Genomic DNA, 21,481 nt, shown 5'->3' with positions numbered 1-21,481 from the left:
TCCAGCGAAATTCTACAGTTAAACTTTTTTACAATGTGAATAAACGGCGAAAAAAAAGCGTGAAATGAAAAGAACATTTGTTCTATTCGGTAGAAATACCGATTTTAATTAACTCGTGAGCATACAAATCTTGATATAATTATCTAAAACTAGAAAAAGCAGTTCCGAAAATGTGTTATTTTCACCGGTGAAACAAATAACAATTTGTTTATTTTCACTGCTGTTATTTCACTGCAGAAATGTCATATTTTATCATTAGGTATAAAAGAACGTATATTCTTATAAAAAGTCAAGTTAAGTCGGAAATGTCACCCCTGATTAACATTTGCGGACTGCACAGGCCGATCTGTGCGACACTTTACGATCACGAATTAAACACCGCTTTCCCAGAGCGACGCTAATTTTTAATTGCCACCGATGATGTCATTTGCTCAGGTTAAGTGACAGAAAATCGGATTTATACTGTAACTTATAGCAAAATATTGCACTTTCTTATCGTTTGTTTTCAAGTCTTCCGAGAAACGAAGTTAAACAACCTACAGGCGGTGCCAGAAGGATACGAAAATATTTTTTTATGTAAAAAACAACACACATACACAAAACAATCACAATCAAATGACGTCATACAAACGAACGTCTATACAGCCCGTGATTGCTTTATGCCAGCAATAGTGAAATTAATAGAACATTATACAATACGGTTTATTTTAGCATCGCTGTAGACAAAACGGGCTTGATTCAAAGAGTCGCAAAATATGGGTCCGTGCAGTCCGCACAGGTTAAACAGAAACTACACGTTTTGAATAGACTTTAATTTCGTTTAAACGAAACTTCTTTTAAACGAAAAATGCCTTTAAAGTGGAAAGTGGTGTCCCTGATAAGTTTATGTCGATTGCTCAGACATATCTGGGAGGAAACTTTACGCAGATGCATTAAGCCACGTCATTTAATTGAGCTAGGCTAAAAAAATATAATTCAATGCGATTTATTAATTGAGCCTTGTTCTGAGAAAACTGGGCTAAATGCATGTGCGTAAAGTGTCGTCCCATATTAGCCTGTGCAGATCGCACAGGCTATTTAGGGGAGAAACTTTCTGCCTAAACTTAATTATCGGTAATGAGGGACTTCCTTGAAACTAGATATACCGTATAGCAGGAAAGTGTCGCCCCTGATTTGTCTGTACAGGCTAATTTGGGACGACACTTTACGCACATACATTATGCCCAGTTTCTCAGAACGCGACTCAATTAATGCGCGACATATCACAAAATAAAAGTAAATGCGAATGAGTCCAAGCCTGCGATTAAATCTGTATCACTATACCTATACATGTATATCCACGTCGTGTCTTAGGGATGCAGCGGCCAAACCGTCCAATGCAAGATCAGTTATTGCAGAATGTCCAGAACCAGGTGAGTCTACTGCAAGGGGCCGGGGCCAGTGGGTCGGGCTCCCTCCTGAGCCGGATGTCCGAAAACGTGAACAGAATCACCCAACGACTTATGAATAGCATGAATTCCGGCCCTGGGTTCGACAGCGTAAATAATAACGTTATGAGTCCGGTGAATTTATTGCTGCAACCGACACAGAATCTGCAAAATCAGATTTTAAATGGTAATGACAATAATCCATCGCAGATACGGTTGTTGAGTAGTCCTTCCGGATCGCAACAAATTTTACCGGGGAAATTCGACGGCTTGAATATCATAGTAAGAAACGGAAGTTCTACACCAATGATTTTCCAACAGCCGAAGAGCGGCGCGGCTCAGCCGAATGACGCAAATTTAGCACTTGGAAATCTGTTTACGTCTTTAGGATTCACCTCCCCGCAATTGTCGCAAAATTTTGGAAATCTTCAAGGTGACGGTCGGCCGTCACCTGCTCTCCCCTCTAACCAATTCAGCGTGTTTCTAGGTCAGACGCCAGACGTTAACGCCGGAACTATGTTAAATCTCGGCGGGCTGCTTCAGCCGATGATTGGTGGCGCTCAAGTTCAAAGCTTTTCCCTTCCAGTTGAACAAGCAGCCGACATTAAGTCGTCTATAGGGCAGCGAACTCAAAACGATGTCCGTAATAATCAGGCAGGGATAACATCTCAGCTGCCCGACTCAACGGCTTTAAATATTGAAATAGCGAGGCGCTCAAACAACGCTATTCGGACAAACGCAGACGCCGGCGCTCCAAATATGCGTTTCGGAAATATCTTCGGTAGTGGATTCACGTCTAACACCGATCGGAACAGCGTCGGTGTCGATTCTGGTCGACCTAGGACATCTTCTAATACTGGTGACGCAGCTCAAAGTTCGTTGCCGGGAATTAACGTCGGTTCCGGGCCGAGAGTGAGCCTGACGCCAACCACTTCCGCCCCTCCAAAAACGCCCAGCATTCCACGTCAATCGGCGACTCCAGCAGATACCGTGAGTAAAATCTTATTACCTTTTGATATTGTATATTGTTATTTTTATAAAGGCTGGATGGTCAGTGTTTTAACATAATTTTCTTTTTATTGTTATAATGTTTGTTTGTGGGACATGAAGAATTGCCGTTTGACATTTTTTTGCAGAATAATGGAGCTCCAAAAATTACTGCATACACTTCAGTACGCACGCTTTTTTCTGCATCAATTGTGCATATATTTAGTATATGATTGAACGTTTTGGCGCATTTAATAAATATTTAGAAATGATTAAACTATTTTTTGCTTAGACGAGTTAATTTCTGATTGATTTATGAACTTCGAGGCTCTTTCTCATACCACAAATTTAAGTTGCGTCAATATGATATTTTGGCATGCAAAGTCGCTAAATGCTATGAGCATATTCTCGGAATAAATTGCACATAAGCGATATATAAGCTTGGTCACGCTTTGGGAAAACGGAGCTTAATGCATGTGCGTTTAGTGACGTCCCATATTAGCCTGTGCAGTCCGCAAGGGGAGACGATTGCCGCCTGACCTGGATTTTCGCTAAGAATAGACATTCGTTAAACGAAAAAATAGCATAGAGTTGAACGTTTCCTCCCTGGTTAGCCTTTGCGTACTGTTTAGAGAAAATGAATGTGTCAGTGACCGCGAAACACCGAACATCAATTAACCATATAAGTGACAAATGATGTATTTTAACTGCACCACTGTACCGCAACTTCTAATAAGGGTCAATAAATTAAATTAATATATACCGCCTTGTGTCAAAACCACTTTATTTCGCTGACAGCTTAGAAAACGATAATAACTATGAAAGTGCAGGTGATTATAAAGTCTTCAGCTGATAATGAATTATAGTTTTAGCAACTATTTGAATTACGATGCCCCAATAAATTAAGTTCAACGTGTTCCTTTAATTAAGCATTCGTCTCTAAGGTATAGTTTTGACGTTATAATTTGCACAGTTTGGATAACATTAAAAATGTGTTAATTTGCTTTCTCGTAAAGATAACTATCAGCTAAAAGGCCTGATCCGAACATTAACAATTTAAAACATTTAGAATAAGAATCTTGGAATTCGCTTTAACTCTTTCAGCGCTGGAACCGGATATTGAAGGTCTTTGCAAACAGTTTGGATCCAGATGAGACGCTACAGAACGTGGCGTCTCATCAGGATCCAAACTGTTTGCTATTCTGATTGTATTCTTTGAAAAAAATCGAAGAAAATGCTAATTTTAGAAATTAAGCAGACGACATTTTAGCAGACGACAAATTTCCCAGCATGCAAAGGGTTAATGTAGGTTGGTTAAACTGTAAGAATATGCTATCGGTAGTCAATGGCAAACATACAAATGCATGAGCCTCGCTCTAAGAAAATGGGGGGCGGGATGCATGTGCTTAAAGGAGCCGCGTTCTGAGAAAACTGGGCATAATGCATGTGCGTAAAGTGTCGTCCCAGATTAGCCTGTGCAGTCCGCACAGGCTAATCAGGGACGACACTTTCCGCTTAAACTAGATTTTCGGTAAAAAGGGACTTCCTTTAAACGAAAAATACCATTAAAGCGGAAAGTGTCGTCCCTGATTAGCCTGTGCGGACTGCACAGGCTAATCTGGGACGACACTTTACGCACATGCATTAAGCCCAATTTTCTCAGAACAAGACACATTAGCACGTGTAGTCGGCCCAGGCTAATCTTGGACGACACATTCCGTCATAATGAGAGTTTTGCGACGAAGATACATATTATAAACGATTAATATTGAAATACAATAAAAAGTAGAAAGATTGGCCCCTTATTTGTCTGTGTGGACTTGACCTATATGCATTACGCCCCGTTTTCCCGAGCGAGGCTCATAAGTAGAACATTCATCCTTTGTAACGCTGCGACCACATGCCTTAACGTTGCAGCTAACGTGCACGGCAGAATATCGACGTCTTCCGGGCCACACCCTGTGCCTTAAGGACAACAGGGACGTGACCAAGTCAGGGGTCAATATACAGGACCGGCAGTTCATCACACAGTTCCACAATGACCTACGAGCCAACGTGCAACCGCCTGCCGCCGATCTCATGAAACTCGTGAGTTTAAGTTAATGTTGTCTCTTTCACGCCTTTGACGTTGACTGGTTTAGTTTCAGTTTCAGTTTCGGTTTGTGGGCAGAATTAGGATATACATGCCTTTAGCCGCATACTCAACAACAATATAAAAAAAGAGGATCACACAAATGAAATACTAAACAAACATTATATTACACAAGCAAATAATACAATTAACACATAAATAACTAATTGGTTTACATCGCTAGTGTTATGAAGAAGAAACACAATAGCTAACTATCAACAGGTTTGGTAAAAGTTGCGTTTTAAAATGTTTTTTTAAATCCTAACTCAACGGTAAATTTCACGTGTCTGTATTTAAAATTACTTTAACTTGGTGCTATCTGTTACGTTTATCATATCTTTTACGTTGCATTAATCGGATGATATCCGTAACGTTTGTTACGTTAACGTTTACTAGGCGGCATGGTTACATTGATAACATTTTCACGTTATGTTTAATTAAATATTTTAATACCTGTTTATGTAAGGTTGACTTGAAGGAGATACTCGTCATGTTGAATAGGTAGTAGCCATTCTGTGTGGTTTGTGTTGATCCTAACTTGATTTCAAGATTTCAACCGCTACTTTAATTATTTTATATTTATGTTTGCTTCTGGTTCGCTTTATACATTCACATCCATTGAATAATATACTTAATAGTGTTAGAACTGTTTTAATATCATTCGGGTGAAATGGTTTTTAAATGACTATGGTAATCGTTAATACCTGTTAAATTATTAGCATCAACACAACGAAGTAAAAGCTGTTGACTGGACTAACGCCTCTCTATATATAGATCTATATGTATGTATGCAGGTATGCGCGTGGGCATAAAATTGTGCGACGTAGTACACCTTTCATCGTACAAAAACATGAATTGTTTATTGCCACATAAAGCATGTTCAATATGCCCCTTTAAAATTTAATGTTCAGACTTTAGACCCATTTTTCATATTCAATTTTTACAGCATAAATATTATAACTCTCTACATAATTTAAACAATATATGGCGAGGCGGGGTATCGCCATCATTGGAAAAAAAAACTTTATTTGTGCTTCGTCTTGTATATGCCATTAAAATGTTGGGTATCCGTTACCTTTTCACATTTCTAGCGTAAATTTACTAGTATATATTAACAGAAAATCACGTGTCCTCCATTCTGAACGGTACACGTGTTTGAATAAGTATATTGACATGTTTAGCTCGCGTGATTGATGATGTACCTTACATGTTACATAACTTCTAGTTAACAGGTTTAAACATAAACAAGTTGAATGTGTTTTAATTAGTATCTAATACACCTGCTGGTCACATCAACTACGTGCTGTTACGTGGAATTTTTAATAAATTAGCATGTTTAACAGATTAACCAAATTAACTTACAATTTATCGCATGTAAAAGTTCAGTTATGCGCTAATGGGTCCTAGTTTACTGTATGTAGAACAGTATTAAAAATTGCGTCCATATTTGGAGATACACCATGGAGCCTCGCTCTGGGAAAACGGGGCTTAATGCATTTGAGCAAAATGTCGTCTAAGATTAGCCTGTGCAGTAAACACATGTTCATCAGGGACGACGCTTTCCGCCTTGAATGGATTTTCGTTAAGAAAAGATACAAGCGGAAAGAGCAGTCTCTGATAAGCCGGTGCGCACGACACTTTATGCTTATGCATTAAGCCCTGTTTCCTCAGAGTGAGGCTTAATTGTTAATTTGAGTTATTGAAACGTTTTTCATATTTTATCAACTGCCAGTACTTTTGTATTTGTATCGTATTATTTCCACACCACTTGGAAAATGTGGAAATATTAACTCCAAATTAAAAAAAAAGTCGCACAATTTTTTTCCGAGCTACAATAATTTATCAACCAGTATAGACCTTTGCTTTTACGTTGTTTTCTAGCAATGGGATGACCGACTGGCGGCAGTTGCACAGAAATGGGCCAAACAATGCGTCCTGGCGCATGACGATGAACGAAAAATACCGGGTACGAATGAGACATGTCTCGCATTTTCTTACTTTAAAGTGTAACGGTATGTTACTTTTGATTAAATTAATCGATATAAAAATAATATGTAGTTTTATCATAAGTTGTATTTTGCTTGATACAACCATAATGAACATTAGCTATTTTAATCCAAAACGTGTGAAGGCAACTTTCACCAAAAAAAAAATGCCGTTTTTTTTCTGACTAATAACTATGATACTGTCGCTTTAAAGGAGTATACCCTTCCTTTGTCCGTGACGAGCATGCTTTACATTAATCTTATGTTTACTTCCGTGTATTGCATTTCGGCTGGCACTCCATTACGACCTCGTCAGCGATATAATGAGATAGATTGAGATCGATTATAGCCCAGCTAGTGAACCAAGCACGCTTCCTCCTTGTGGGACATTAAAATACATACGCTGCGTGATTATGGAATACATTTAAGAGTTTTGAATATCCATAAGTTTATGGTCCGCAGCATACTCAGATGCTTCACTTAGTAACCTTATTGAACTAAATACTAGTCAAGAGAGAACATATGATCGTTATATTTAGAGGTACTATGGGTTTCGTTGTCTTTTAACACTATTCCTCGCTAACGGTGCTGTCAACTATTTTAAACTTTCGGTGAGCACATTTATGCGACTTAATACTTTAATCTTTTAAACCATGCTTCCTTCAACTGGCGCCTGGTAGTTTAACGAAAAATACATTAAAACCAAACTTTTAAAAGACCTCATTGACAGACAGTCAGTAAGACAGACAGACAGACAGACAGACAGACAGACAGACAGACAGACAGACAGACAGACAGACACAGACAGACAGACAGACAGACAGACAGACAGACAGACAGACAGACAGACAGACAGGCAGGCAGGCAGGCAGGCAGGCAGACAGACGACAGACGACGGACAGACAGACAGACAGACAGACAGACAGACAGACAGACAGACAGACAGACACTAAGACACTAAGACACTAAGACAGACAGGGGGACAGAAAGACATTAACACAGACAGTAAGACAGACAGACAGTAAGACAGACACACAGACAGACGGAAGACAGACATACAGAGTTACGGACAGACGGACCCAGGGAAAGAACGACAGACAAACGTTATTGGTCGATATATAATCTCTCCCCTGCCAAACAGAGTAATTTCCATGTGTTTTCTAGAGCTCGGCCTCACGGTGGGGCAGAACGTTGCGGTGGGCTTTGAGAGTTGGCAGGAGGCGATCCGGATGTGGTACGATGAGATCTCCATGTACCGCTACGGCTTCGAGCCAGACTCCTACCTGGGACCCGAGGGCTGGCGCCAGATCGCGCATTTTACACAGGTATGTGGCAGCAGTGGTTGATTTTGCTTCATGCTTCATAAACTACCAACATGACGACCTTAATTGTTTCACGACAATCCGGTTTAGTAAAAACATATGTATTGGTTTAGAATATACTACATTACATACACGAGCATAAAAAATTAATCCCCAATCTTGGACTAGTAGACAAGCATCAACGATGCATATGTGAGCTCTGCTCAATGCTGGAGTTTAAAATGTATGAAAATGTAATTTGAATCGGGTAGTTAAGGGATGCTATTTTACGACGACGATTTTTTCGCCTCTACGGGGTAAACAATCCAGTTTACGGAGTTATTTGAAATGTTTATTTATGATTTACACATGTAAAAGTAAAAAAAAAAAACACCTGACGTTCGGTTCTTCATTATACATATACTTTTGTCCCTTTGTACAGGGTGCAGGATCAACGGGGTTTTCAGGGGTTAACACACGGGCTGGTTAGAATGTATACACGCCGTTAAGAACTTTATTTTTGCAAATATCTCAAGTTATTTAAATACATTGGCAAACATTTTTAGAGCATACAAGTTTTTTTTGCAATTTGTACCGATATCTTAAGATTTAAAATTAAATCATTGAACACGTCTGAAATCGGTTCCAAATTTTCACGTTGCGTGCTGCATAACCGAGTTGATGAATGCAGTACACATCGAATTTGTGGCCAAGAACACAGGCTTGCTAAATTCTGATGTATTTCACATTGCAATAATCAGCATAAAAACTGTGTTGTGTGCTTTAGTTGAAATTCTAAAGAAAAATTGTTTTTAAAAGTTATTAAAAAGCACCACTTACCGATGTGTTTACATTCATTTAAGGTCAATATTGAACCACAGAAAATCACGAGATCCTGCACCCTGGTACTGCGATATTTCGGAAAATATTACACGATGCATATTGGCCATTTGTATTAGACCGATGCAGTAATGTTCATAGGAATATGCCGCATTACCCACTGGGACCGGTGTGCCTTTGTGGCTTTTGCATACACATGCCGAGAAAGTACTTGCCACATTTATCACGAAAATCCAGTTTAGGCGGAAAGTCTCGTCCCGGATTAGCCTTGACGGACAGCGCAGGCTAATATGAGGTGACACTTACGTCCTATATTATAAACGTTGCATGCGTTTCCTGTTTCAGATCGTTCAGAACGGGACGTTTCTGGTGGGTTGCGGTTACGCGGAGTGTCCGAACACCAAGTATATCCGGTTCTTTGTGTGCAACTATGCGTCAGGGTAAGTTGTACAGAAATCTTAGTTTCGGATAAAAATGAGCCGCGCTTTTGGATATCGGGGATTAATGCATGTTCGTAAAGTGTCGTCCCAGATTAGCCTGTGCCGTCTACCAAGGTTAATCAGGGACGACAGTTTTCGCTTATGCTAAGTTTACATCTGGCCACGATCTCCCCGATTAGCCAGAGGCTAAAAAATCGGGGAGCTCTACGATTAAATGGTATACTCCACGTTCTGTTACGCTTCCTTTCGAAATCAGCACGTTTTGTTGCTACGATCGAGCCCACGATTTGCATCACGTTCTGTTACGCTTTGTTGCGATCAGCACGATTGGCTTCCACGCTCCACCACGTTCCGTTACGTCCTGTTAAGATCTCCCACGACAAAGCCGCTTTGTTGCGATCTCCTGCGATTTAACCGATAAGAAAATGAATCGGGGCAATCGTGGTGAAATTTAAGTTTGATTTAAAATCTGTCCCGATGCCCACGATGTCCCCGATTCAACCACGTTCCGTTCCGCTCCCCCACGATCACCCCGATTCGACTCCACGCTCTGTTACGTTCGCCACGATGCTCTGGAATCGGGGACATCGTGGTAATCGTGGCCAGATGTAAACCTAGCATTAGTTTGGATTTTTATTTAGAAGAGACTTTTTTCAACGAACAATTCCAGTTAAGCGAAATGTGCATCCCTTGCTTAGGCTTATCTTGGACTACACTTTACGCACACACATTGAGTCCACACTTTACGCACACACATTGAGTCCACACTTTACGCACACACATTGAGTCCACTTTCTCCGCAACACGGCTAACATTTTTAAACATTTGACCTAAAAATCTCCAATAAAAAAACACAATAATACAATAACAATATGAAAAAAAATAACCCTCAACTGGACTCAAACCACTGACCCCTGGAGTCCTGGAGTAAAAAGTCTCCCGCTTAGACCACTCGACCATCCGTGCTCATACTATGAGCGAATATATTTTTTACTTATATCAGCAATCCTCGTAGTTTCCCAAAATATAGCGACAACAACAGAACTTCCCAAATTATTCAATCGTTTCGCGTTGCAACGCTTTATAATTTTCAGACTTTCATATCACCAAAAGATGCATATAAAGGATGTTTTAGATCATGGTAAATGGTCAGTATTACTTTTTCCTCAAAAATATCATAACTTTAATGAAAATTTGCGAATCTAAAACAACCTTTTTTTAATTTTGTCAATTAACCAAAACGTGAACAGGCCCCTTTAAAATATAGGAACGCTTAACTTGACTTAGGAATAGTTTAAACTTCTTTAATTGATATCGTTTTCATCGAAATCCTAAGGCTTATTTGAAACGCTGTCGAGTCCGTTTCCTGCGACTTGAACCAGTTCTTTGTGTGTGTGTGGTGGGGGGGGGATCTAGAAAACGCTCCCTATCGGGATTCGAACTCGTGACCTCCCGATTGCAAGGTGGACCCAATATCCACAATGCCACGGCGACTTTACTTAACTATCTAATCGCCTTTCGCATAAGACGTTACACCGAGAAGTAGCAGACATTGTGATTCACACCAGACAGTATAAGACTCGCTGGAATATGTAATTTCCTGTATACTGCACTTCCTCAAAATGTAGCCGCGTTCTATGAAAAACTGGGCTTACTGAATGCACAGTGAGCGCTGGCTAGTCTGGGGCAACACTAATCGCCTAGAGTGGATTTCCGTTTAGAGGAGTCTTCCTTTAAATGAAAACTGCCATACAAGTGGAAAGTGTCGTCCCTGATTAGGTTATGTTTTCTACGAAGCCGATTTTGAGTTCTGCTGTGGGCAAGGACACTCTGAAAGAGACATCCGATGCCTCGGAAAAAAGTATAACATACACAAAATAACACGCTCTTACGTACGAATTAACAGTTAACGTAACTGTAAAGCTGTATCGTGTACGTAATTAAATATTTATAAGATACTCTAACCCAGATATACAACGAGTTTATAAACTATTGAGTGTGTATAAAAACATGTTCTCTTTCACTGAACACCGACCGGTAGAGGTTGGGAACTGTATTGTTTGCCCCTACCCCCTAAACTTTAACCCATTAAGAATTCTTTAAAACAATGTTTTCGAAATTGTTTCACTAAGTCATTAAAACAAAATCTAATTACAAACGCATTTCTTGGTCAACTGCGACTGAAAAGTTATGACATGCGAAACATCATTTCATTTAAGTCAACTACAATCCGACCATAAAGAACGTTTTTACACTGTCAACCAATCGGATACCAAATACTCAGAGGCTACACCCCACGCATTCTCCGCGCATATCCGGTATTTGTAGCCACCGCTGAAGATCACGTGATCCTCAAACTTCCGACATGTGCAGGGCTGTTGTTTAGCAACGACTTTCCACGCGTCGTCTGCTTCCGTTCCGATTCGTTCGACCACCAGACGACAATCCCGAAGAACGCTATTTATTTTGTCTTTCGGATACTGAGTCCAAATCAGCCAAACGAATATCCTTAGGCCATCGGCGTGTTGGGCCGTCCTATCTTTGCTGACCTTTAATGGTCCGACTGGCATCAAAGGGGTCCGTAACGGGTGCCTAGGACATATCATCTGAGCTTTTAACATGATGTTAAAAATTCCCTTCACGTGCTCGCTTAGTTTGTAGACCTTTATAGGCAGTCGATCAACGTGTTCGTCTTCAATATCAAAATCCAGAATAAGGAACGCGTCTCGTGGCTGCTCACGTATGAACTTCCGCAATACGGTGATATCCAATTCTAATGACGTGTAAATCATAACCATTCGAGCTTCCGGGTTGCTCGGGTGGCACGCGCCGCTCCAGTATACGTGCACGTGACGGTTGTTCCGGAGCTTTGCGAAGAACTGTTCGTGAACGCTCGACTTCACGAGGCTATCCGCCTCGTCTCCGGAATGAACGGCTTTATCGTCGATGAACGCTTCGCTGAACAAAATTGACGTAAACGCGCCGGGGGCTGACGTCATCTTTGGTCGTGGCGTAAGGAAGCGGAGTACGAGCGGCCACCACTGAAAGACGAGATGGTGGTTCGTGATGACGACACGGTTGAATGCGATGCCATTACGATAGACCGTCTCGAAGAATCCGGCATCGGAATCGTTGCATTCTTCGTCTAGTTCGAGAATTAAATACCCACCGCGGCGCTTGTGATCGAAATGCGGAAGTGAAGTCAGCCATACGGGAACTTGATGAGAAATTGCGTCCGTTTCCGCGTTCAAGAAGAACAGTATTTTTCTACAGAAAAAAGCCAATGTGGGGTTGAAATCGATTGTTCGGACAACCCGGATGCTGTAACTGACGTATACCTCTCTCACGAATTCCTGTACAATCTCGCACTGGAGGTCGGCTTCCGGTGTTGTGTCTTTGACGATCAAGAGTTCGCACGATAATACAGAATTTCTACTGACGTTTACACCCATTTTTGAAAATTAGATAATAAATCCACTTCTTTCTAGAGACACTTTTAACACAATAGCTTCAATATTTTAACTTCTGCCAACTTGAATATTTTGTAGAATTTTGATAGTATACATCTTTTTGAATTGACTTCTTGGTTGCTCATATAAAATTCGCAATTACTGTAGACACTTTTTATATATGTTTAGTTCCATACACAATGGTTCATTCGTGGTGTTATATGTGTTGGTGTACATCCATTATAGTCTTATCGTTATTTCGTGAATAATTCGTTTCCTTACAGTTTACACGAGGTTTTTCAAGTGTTAAGGTCACTTCTCTGTCGTCCATACGTGGAAATTTATTCTCCCACGCTTGAGTGAACTTTATTTGTTTTAACTTCTGTAATATTTAAGATTTTGTATCCACTGAACAAAAGCCTTACAACGATATGAAATAATGTTTGCGTTTTTAAATTATACGAATCAACACAATAATGTAATGAGCAATCCTTGTATTCATAATTCGGTGAAACTTATTGATCAGAAATTCAAAAAATAAATTCAGGAAGTGTTTTTAAACCAAACAAAACTTCGATATAGTGTTTCGCGAGAACGAGTAATGAGACATATCGAATATCCGTTGTAGAGCGCATATGAATGTTAAACTAATATTCCCTTTATGATTCAAATATTCCTTTGTGCGCAGTGCAGTGTGACACCGAACAAAGAACTGTGTCTTCAATAAGACGTTAAGTATTGATTAACATTTAAACCGTTCCGTTATTTAAAGACGTAGCGTATTTTCTTTTATTTATATAATAATAATTTACTTTTAAACTTTAATAAAGTTTATAATTTGAATGGCGGTTCGTAAACGAATATGTTGCGTCACTCTGAGTTTGTTTGTTGGTAAAGACAAGTACCATTTTCGCGTTTTTCCAACATTGAGGTGTGAGAAAATCTCTTCCCTAACAGTGAACGCGTTTGCTATAAAACGTTCTCTATGATAAATTACCATGCATCCATTTCAATTTCTTTGCAGCGATTCGAACTGTCAGTTTTGTGCACGTGGTCTCACTTAAGCCAAAAGTATCTGCATTTTATTTTGTAATGCGATAAGTTGTGCTCTTTCAATCATTCAGTCTAAAGGATCTATTATGTGACACCTTTCATGAATCAGATCATTGAATCATAATCGATCCGTCATTGAACTATTTTTGAGAATGTGTCCTTTAAATCTATCAGCAAATTAGATCATTCCTTTATCTATTTCAGCCAATCAAATCTCGCCTATCCGTACACAGCTGGCTCCCGATGTGAAGTCTGTCCTCACAACTGTAACAACGGATTATGCGGTAAACGTCCGCTAATTGCACTTCTATTTATCATTTGAATCTTGTTCTGGGAAAAGTGGACTTAAAGCGTGTGGGAAAAGTGTCGACGTCCCAGATAAAAAAAACCTGTGTAGTCTACCTACATTCCTCAAAATCTGGAATTTCTTTAAGACGAAAATTTCTTAAAACGAAAAAAAAAATCATAAAAGCGGATTTCAGGGTCGGCACTTGTGGCACGTGCATTATGTCCTGTTTTACCAGATCTCGACTCAATTAAATTACATTAAAATTTGTAGTTTTTATACGCTCTACTTTCAAATTGTGTGAGCCAAGCATTTTTCTGAATGTTAACAAATATTTTTATCCGCACATTGGTTTGTAAAACGCGTTTGCCTATTCAACATTTAAGTAAAACGTATGTCGATTCCTCGTGCGACATCTCAGTTTTGCCGTCATATTGGCGGATATGGGACTCTCCGTAAATGCGCCTTCAGATCTTGTCCAAACTGTAACATGATCTTGTTTGGGATTAAAAAAAACAAACTAACCACAGATGATCACTATGCGAAAAATGACATAATCGCTGACAAATCTTATGCGTACTGTAACTTCATAATTCTTTGGAAAATTTGAGAATATATTTCCTCATGGAGACGTTTGTATCGCGCGTAATTTCTACGTCACAGTTTTAAGGTCATGGTTACACTCAAAGTTCAAACGTAAACTGTATACACGAAACAGTTTTTCCTAAATGTAAGTTGATAATTAAACGGCTAACTTTAAAATATATTTCCACAAATGAGCCTCGTTCTTGGAAAACTGGGTTAACTGCATGTGCGTTAAGTGTCGTCCCAGATTAGCATGTGATAATCGGGGAAGAGAATTTCCGCCTTAACTGGATTTTTTATTACAAGAGGCTACCAAAATTTCAAAACGCAGGAAGTGTCGCCCCTGATTAGCATGTGTGGACTGCACATGCTAATCTGGGACGACCCTTTACGCACATGCATTAGGCCCAGTTTTATCAGAACGAAACTAAACTGGCGTGTTGCGCGCAAAACTTGTGTCTATACATCAAATGGTAGTGTATTTAAATTATAAATATTGTTACTTAATCATCAATAGCGCAAATTAAAAATAACTTACCAATCATTTTCAGAATGTAGAGATGGCGTGTCGCGCGCAATATATTCGTATGAAGGTCAAATGTCAAGGACGCAGTTATAGGTCAAACTTAATTTCGCCCCGGAACGTTTTGAGCATGTATAGATATAATGATGTAGCTAAAGTTGCGTTATCGTCGAAAACAATTAACAATAGCAAACATAACTTATATTTTAAACTTAGAAGTCTTTACAAAGTTTGCGGTCCATGATATCAGGTTTAAAGTATTTTAGATTTTTATTTAATTGACTTGTTTTTTAATTGTTGGCATTAGTTTTAAGTTCGTAGTTCTGGAGATAGCCTTCAAAAGCCCATACCCTTGCGAAAAGTATAACATAGATTAAAGATTATCACGATCTGCTTGACAGGACAAACATCTTTAACAACGGGCTCGACTCTTTGCCGCCATTCATGCATCCATCAAACAGGCGTGTGCTTTTGATCATTTTTTAGTTTATATTATGTTTATAATCAATTGATGAAAAAAAATAATGATGCACGTTTCAAAATTTATTAAGTTAAAGTAATCATTTAGCAAAATAAATTATGACAAATATGACCTGACACATGCATATGAGCCTCGCCCTGGCAAAGTGGGGCTTCATGCATATGCGTTAAGTGTCGTCCCTGACCCAGATAAGCATGTGCAGTCCGCACAGGATAATGCGGGCAACACTTTCACATTATATGATATTTTTCATTGAAAGGAAGTCTATTTATAACAAAACTCTAGTTTTTTGCGGAAGAGTCGTAAATTAAAGAATAGCCTGTGTGTAATACACTGGCAAAAGTAGGACGACACTTTACGCACATGCATGAAGCCCCTTTTTACTAGAACAAGGCTCGTATATATTCCTTTTGTTTCAGACTGCAATGGTTTGATTTGTCTGAACAAGGGCCGTCTGAACCCAGGGGCGTGTAAATGTGAATGTCCGAAGCCTTACACAGGGGAACAGTGTGAGAGAGGTAGGGTTACACGAGGCTACACTGCACTAATATATGCGTTGTTTATACAGGCTACATTGCACAAAGATGTTCGTTTTGCTTATTTGTGTTTGCTTTTAAGTGTCGTGATTCTTGATCTCGTCTGAATTCCATTTATTTTGTTTAAAATATCTGAGCAAGGAGCGGTCACTCTAGGCTCAACTATGGACAAAAAGGTTATCGCGCACTAATTAATTATGTGTGAAATTACATCGATTATTAGTCTTTACTTGCACCTTGCACATACACATTCACTGTCTATCGTTTAAACGTGTCATTGCAATATGTAAGATTTACGATACGCAACTCTGACTTGTCTTATTCATGTTAATATAAATGTTTTTCATATGTTTACCAAATAAAATCAATCAATCAATCAATCAATATACCCGCTCGTTCGATGGCAGCCACTTGGCATTAAGATGCATTTTTTTCGTGGTGAATATTACCCCAATATACAACGAATAAGTCGTGACTCTATTGCATGCTGTGCCCAATACGGGTTATTGTATACGTGTAAAATGTATCGAGTTCTTAAAGACGTTCTGTATTATAATAATGCGTATACTTTGTTTTCTTTTTATATATGTAATACTCCTATACACTTCCAATAAGTGCAACTGAGTAAAACTATCAACTAAATGATTACGTTTCGACAATTTATCGTTGCATGATCATCACAATACATATAAATGCACAATCAACATTATCACTTGTATCATTTTTATAATTATACCATTTTCATCACTTTAACCACGGAACAATCATTACATCAGTGGACTGTCCCGCCAGAGACGCCTGGGTGTGTGGCAGGGACTGGCCCGCGAGCTACTGTAACCTCTTCTACAATGTTCCGGAAGAGTGTCCTCACATGTGCGGCCTGTGTCCCGGTACGTGAACGGCTTATAGCTTTAATAAAGTAGAACTTACGTTAATTTGACATGGGTTTAATGAGTAACGTAAGGGCATTATCGAGAAATAACCATTAGAATGTGTGATAAATGATAGGCGCTCTAAAAAGTTGGATTTGTCGCTTTTATTGTCGTTTTTTTTCGTTTAATAGAAGTCTGTTATTAGAGAAAATAAAGTAAATGTGAAAGCCTGTGCAGACTGCACAGGATAATCTGGGATGACACCTAACGCACATGAGTTGAGATCCGGTTGTCCAGAGCGGCATTGCTCTGGGAACTCTGTTGCGTGTGTTTCTTTTGTTGAAGAAAAGTAGTTCAAACATCTATTTAATACATGACAATTATTACATTATGGTACGACTTAATTATAACAAAAATGATTATTGTGTTCACAATTGCTGAAATATGACTTTTTATTTGAAATCGCATTAAAACGTGCATGTGTTTGATTAAGTACGATGTGTTCAACAGGTAAATAAAGAACTTCAAGGTGCAATTATCACGTCATCACTAACATTTCTGTTATATGTAATGTGATTTATAAACACAGAAAAACGGTATTTTGCATTATTTAAGGCGTCTTTAAATGAATGCTACATAAAGTAATTAAAAATGACTGATACAAACTTTAATTGATTGAGTAAAATACTGTTTGATTAGGTACATGTAAACTTTGAAATATATATCTGTATGAAAACAATCTCAGCAACACAATCAAAATCAAAACGACAAAACAGAATGACGTAGACAAATTAAGCACTGATATTTCTTCCATACACGAACACTTCGCCCTGTTTATTTAAGGTTTCGGAAACGGTGGCAGTAAAGGCGGCTTTCCTTCTGTGACGACGGCGGTGAACGTCACAGTGTTCACGTCAAGTCATGGCTGTCGTTACGAGGGCGCCAGAGATGACGTAGGTAAGGATCAGAGGGGTCAGAGGGGTTGGCGTTGGGGGGGGGGGGGGGTTGGGGCAGGGATCAGAGGAGACTTGGACGGGGTGGTGATTCAAGATGACTCGGGATGGGTGATTATCAGAGATGTCGTAAGGCTGATCGACAGGTGATCAGAGAGGTTTATGGGTTGATGGTTAGACGGAAGTGGTTGCAGTTGATGTGGTGGTCAGACTAGGGTGTTTGATTGATGGTGGTGAGGGTCAGAGGGATGACAATGTGACGTCACATGAGCTGATGGGAATGATGGTCAGATGGGGTTTCATTAAGGGGCAGAGAACTGCGAGAGCAAGAGCAGTTGATGAATGTTGTTTTTTTTAGATTTGAGGAGATAGAGGGGACGTGGGTCGGATGGGAGGTATGGGGTTTGATTTGACAGGGTTGGGGCCCGGGCTAAGTCTCATAAACAATTGCGACACATTTAGTTTTAGATTGGTGGTTTAATGATAGAATCTGTTTGTTCCTGGTCCCGTCCTATCAAAGTACTTTAAATTACGACTTTATGTGTGCAATGATGGTCAATATGCTTTTTTAAGCAATACACATGCGATATATACTGACGGGAAAATAGTAGAATTTATTAATGTTGACTGTCAGAGAGATTTGTTCTTGCATCGTTACTTGAATTGTCTTAGATTTCTAAAAATAAATAATCGAGCTCCGGGGGGGGGTATGACTGATCGTCAGGTAACACTAAAATAAAGATTTTTAAAGTAGAACATCCCCATTGTAATACTCTAATAGAGCTGAATAAAATCTGACACTATCGATACAGCTTTCTAAGAAAATTCAATCTTAATGGCGATTAAGAAAGAACCATATTTTCCGGCGTTAGTAAGAAATGGAGTGGATTGCTGTTTGGAATCAGAGTAAAAAATCAAAAACAGGTTTCGTTTGATAGTTTTTTTTGCACGATAAACTATAAACAGGTCGTTAATATAAGTAGTTTTCCTTCGTGTTATCATAAATACTCATTTTGTTTTATTTTACTTAGCCTTCATGTTATCATAAATATACTTATTTGCTATATTGATTATCTTTCATCTTATTATAAATAAACATTTTTTTCTTTTGCCCACCATAGCCACGTGCCGAGCATATGGTGACAAAGGCAACGATATGAAGATGTGCGCCAGCGAGGGCGGGGCGGTCGGGTGTGACGACTGCACGAGATACTTCAACATCAAGAAAGACTACTGCCCCGTCATGTGCGGACTATGCGATCGTGAGTAACTCCCCTTTGATATTTTAATGTGCTCAAAAATCCTGCGACTGTTATTGTTGTTGTCCAAATGTTTTGTGGAACGATCGTTAATTTTTCAACTTGGGCTCACTTAATTCCAATCACGTGATCTCTTGTTCGTCTGCTTACAGCGCCGTGCAGCGGGAAGCGCTGTCTGAACGGAGGAAGCCTGGACACCACTTCCTGTTCCTGCATGTGCAAGAAACCTTTTACTGGCGACAATTGTGAATTCGGTAAGTGAATTCTCTGAGAACCACCACCATCATCATCCTCATCTCCATCCTCCTCCTACTCCTCCATCTCCTCCTCCTCATCATCATCATCATCATCACCATCATCATTATCATCATCATCATCATCATCATCATCATCATCATCATCATCATCATCATCATCATCATCATCATCATCATCATCATCATCATCATCGTCGTCATCGTCGTCGTAGACATCGTCATCATTATCAGCACATCATCATCATCATCATCATCATCATCATCATCATCATCATCATTATCATAATCATCATATCATCAACACCACCAACATTATCAGAATCGTAACCATGATAGTCATTATCATCAGCAGCAGCGGTATCATCACAACCACCACCATTAACAATCATTGTCATCATAATCATCATAACCACTGTAAACTTCACCATCCTATATATTATTAATTATAATTAAAATCAGCGTTATCATCATCAACTCCAGTACCACCATAACCATTATAATCGGCAGATGCATCTTCGTCCCGTAAAATCAAAAGAACATTCTCTTTGTCTGAGATAGTAAGCCAATGATTTTTATTTAAATATGTTTGAAAATTCAGTTCTTATTTGGGCCGTGCTATGTGAAAAGAGGGTTTAATGCATGTGCGTAGTGTCGCCCAAGAATAGCCTATGTAGTCCGCACAGGCTAATCAGGGACGACAGTTTTTGCCTAAACTAGATTTTTGCTAAGATGAGACTTTATTTGAACAAAAAATATCATAAAAGCGGAAAGTGTCGTACTTGATTAGCCTGTGCGGATTGCACAGGCTAATATGGGACGACACTTAACGCACATGCATTAAACCCCTTTTTCACAAAATGTTGCCCATTTATTATTGACATAAATTTGCCTGTGAATAATTTTTGATTTGATTTATTCGTTGATGTGTTGTTCATCACGGTAACGTGCAATTCATTTATTGTCTTCTCTTTTCCCAGCACAATGTCCGAACGAGGGTGATCCGGGACATTGTCGGTTCTGGAACCCCGGTTTTTGCCGAAAATACACGAACGTCCCCGAGGAGTGTCCGTATATGTGCGGAATATGCAAAGCAGAAGGGGCGGTCACGCGAACGGGAAAAACAAAAACGCATATGTCTGAGCCGAATGAAGCGTAATCTATTAAAGCTTTAAGATACAATTGTCAGGGGGTTTAGATTGTTTGTAATGTTTGGACTGAAAAGGGATTGAATGTCAAGTTGAAGGTTCTGACTAGAAGGAAAGTGTTGTAATTTTTTGTAGTAAATTAAACTCAGCAATTTATCCGAGGCCTAGCACGTTGACGAGAACGAAGAAACATTGTTATTTTGAGTGCACAAAATTCTCGCAGACGTGAAACAAGTTTTGCAGCATACCTCTTTTTTATGTGTGCCTTGCTGAAACTGTCCGGGTCTGATGCCAACAAACAGTGTGGACGAACACCGAAGAGCGTCTTGAACAAAAGAGCCTCGTTCGGTAAAATTTGGTTATGAATGTGAAAGATTAGCACTTTCTGTCTGCGATGGATTCTCTTTTATAAGAGACTTCCTTGACACTTTACACACGTGCACTAAGACAAGTCTTCCCAGAGGGGGCTCGAATGCCACTACGAAAACGTTTGTCACGCTTGGGGATTCGTTCACATTTCTACCAACATGTTTCCGACGTAGATTGTTAATGAAAATAAAATTATTGCAGAATGCGCAGAAAGGAGATAAGTTACAAAGTTGATTATTTGTGTTTGTAGTGGAAACTATTATATTATTGATGTAAATAATTGATTTTGTATTGATGTTTTATTTTAATTTTATATAGTATGTATTTATTATTCGTCCAGATGTGTTTAAAGTGTGAATAAATTTATTTGACATTAAGATTACTAGTAATAAATTATTTAAGTTGTTTACAGATTTTATGAGTGTAAGGAGGTGCAGTTAGCTGTGTTTATTTTTCAATATAAAATCTTACATGGAGACAAGAAAAAATATGCGTATGGAAGACACCTTTTCAGTTTTATTTGCAAATAACGGGATTAAATTATGAAAATTATAATAGTTTGCAATCCAATCAGCAGTCCACACAGCATAACATACATGCAC

The 21,481-nt window shown here is 39.1% G+C and overlaps 1 protein-coding gene across 1 annotated transcript; it reads left to right on the top strand.

Annotated features, from left to right (window-relative positions):
• Nucleotides 1–1,710: 1,710 nt before the first annotated feature.
• On the top strand, nucleotides 1,711–21,208 carry LOC127832106 (uncharacterized). Its single transcript, XM_052357336.1, has 12 exons — nucleotides 1,711–2,417; nucleotides 4,332–4,502; nucleotides 6,427–6,511; nucleotides 7,695–7,855; nucleotides 9,017–9,111; nucleotides 13,818–13,897; nucleotides 15,908–16,006; nucleotides 16,801–16,914; nucleotides 17,740–17,853; nucleotides 18,971–19,111; nucleotides 19,261–19,362; nucleotides 20,343–21,208. The coding sequence occupies exons 1-12, from the start codon at nucleotides 1,734–1,736 to the stop codon at nucleotides 20,519–20,521; spliced, it is 2,025 nt and encodes a 674-aa protein (XP_052213296.1). The 5' UTR covers nucleotides 1,711–1,733; the 3' UTR covers nucleotides 20,522–21,208.
• The last annotated feature ends 273 nt before the right edge of the window (nucleotides 21,209–21,481 follow it).

This window comes from Dreissena polymorpha, chromosome 5 (genome assembly GCF_020536995.1).
Source record: "Dreissena polymorpha isolate Duluth1 chromosome 5, UMN_Dpol_1.0, whole genome shotgun sequence".
In the NCBI taxonomy this organism is placed as follows: Eukaryota; Metazoa; Mollusca; class Bivalvia; order Myida; family Dreissenidae; genus Dreissena; species Dreissena polymorpha.
The sequence above is the reverse complement of the archived record's forward strand: the minus strand, read 5'-3'. Positions and strand labels throughout refer to the sequence as shown.

Coding starts and splice junctions, on each gene's coding strand:
- LOC127832106 (XM_052357336.1), top strand. CDS start 1,734: ATGATTTTCCAACAGCCGAAGAGCGGCGCGGCTCAGCCGAATGACGCA. Junction 4,503..6,426: donor CCGCCGATCTCATGAAACTC/GTGAGTTTAAGT, acceptor GTTGTTTTCTAG/CAATGGGATGACCGACTGGC. Junction 6,512..7,694: donor CGATGAACGAAAAATACCGG/GTACGAATGAGA, acceptor TGTGTTTTCTAG/AGCTCGGCCTCACGGTGGGG.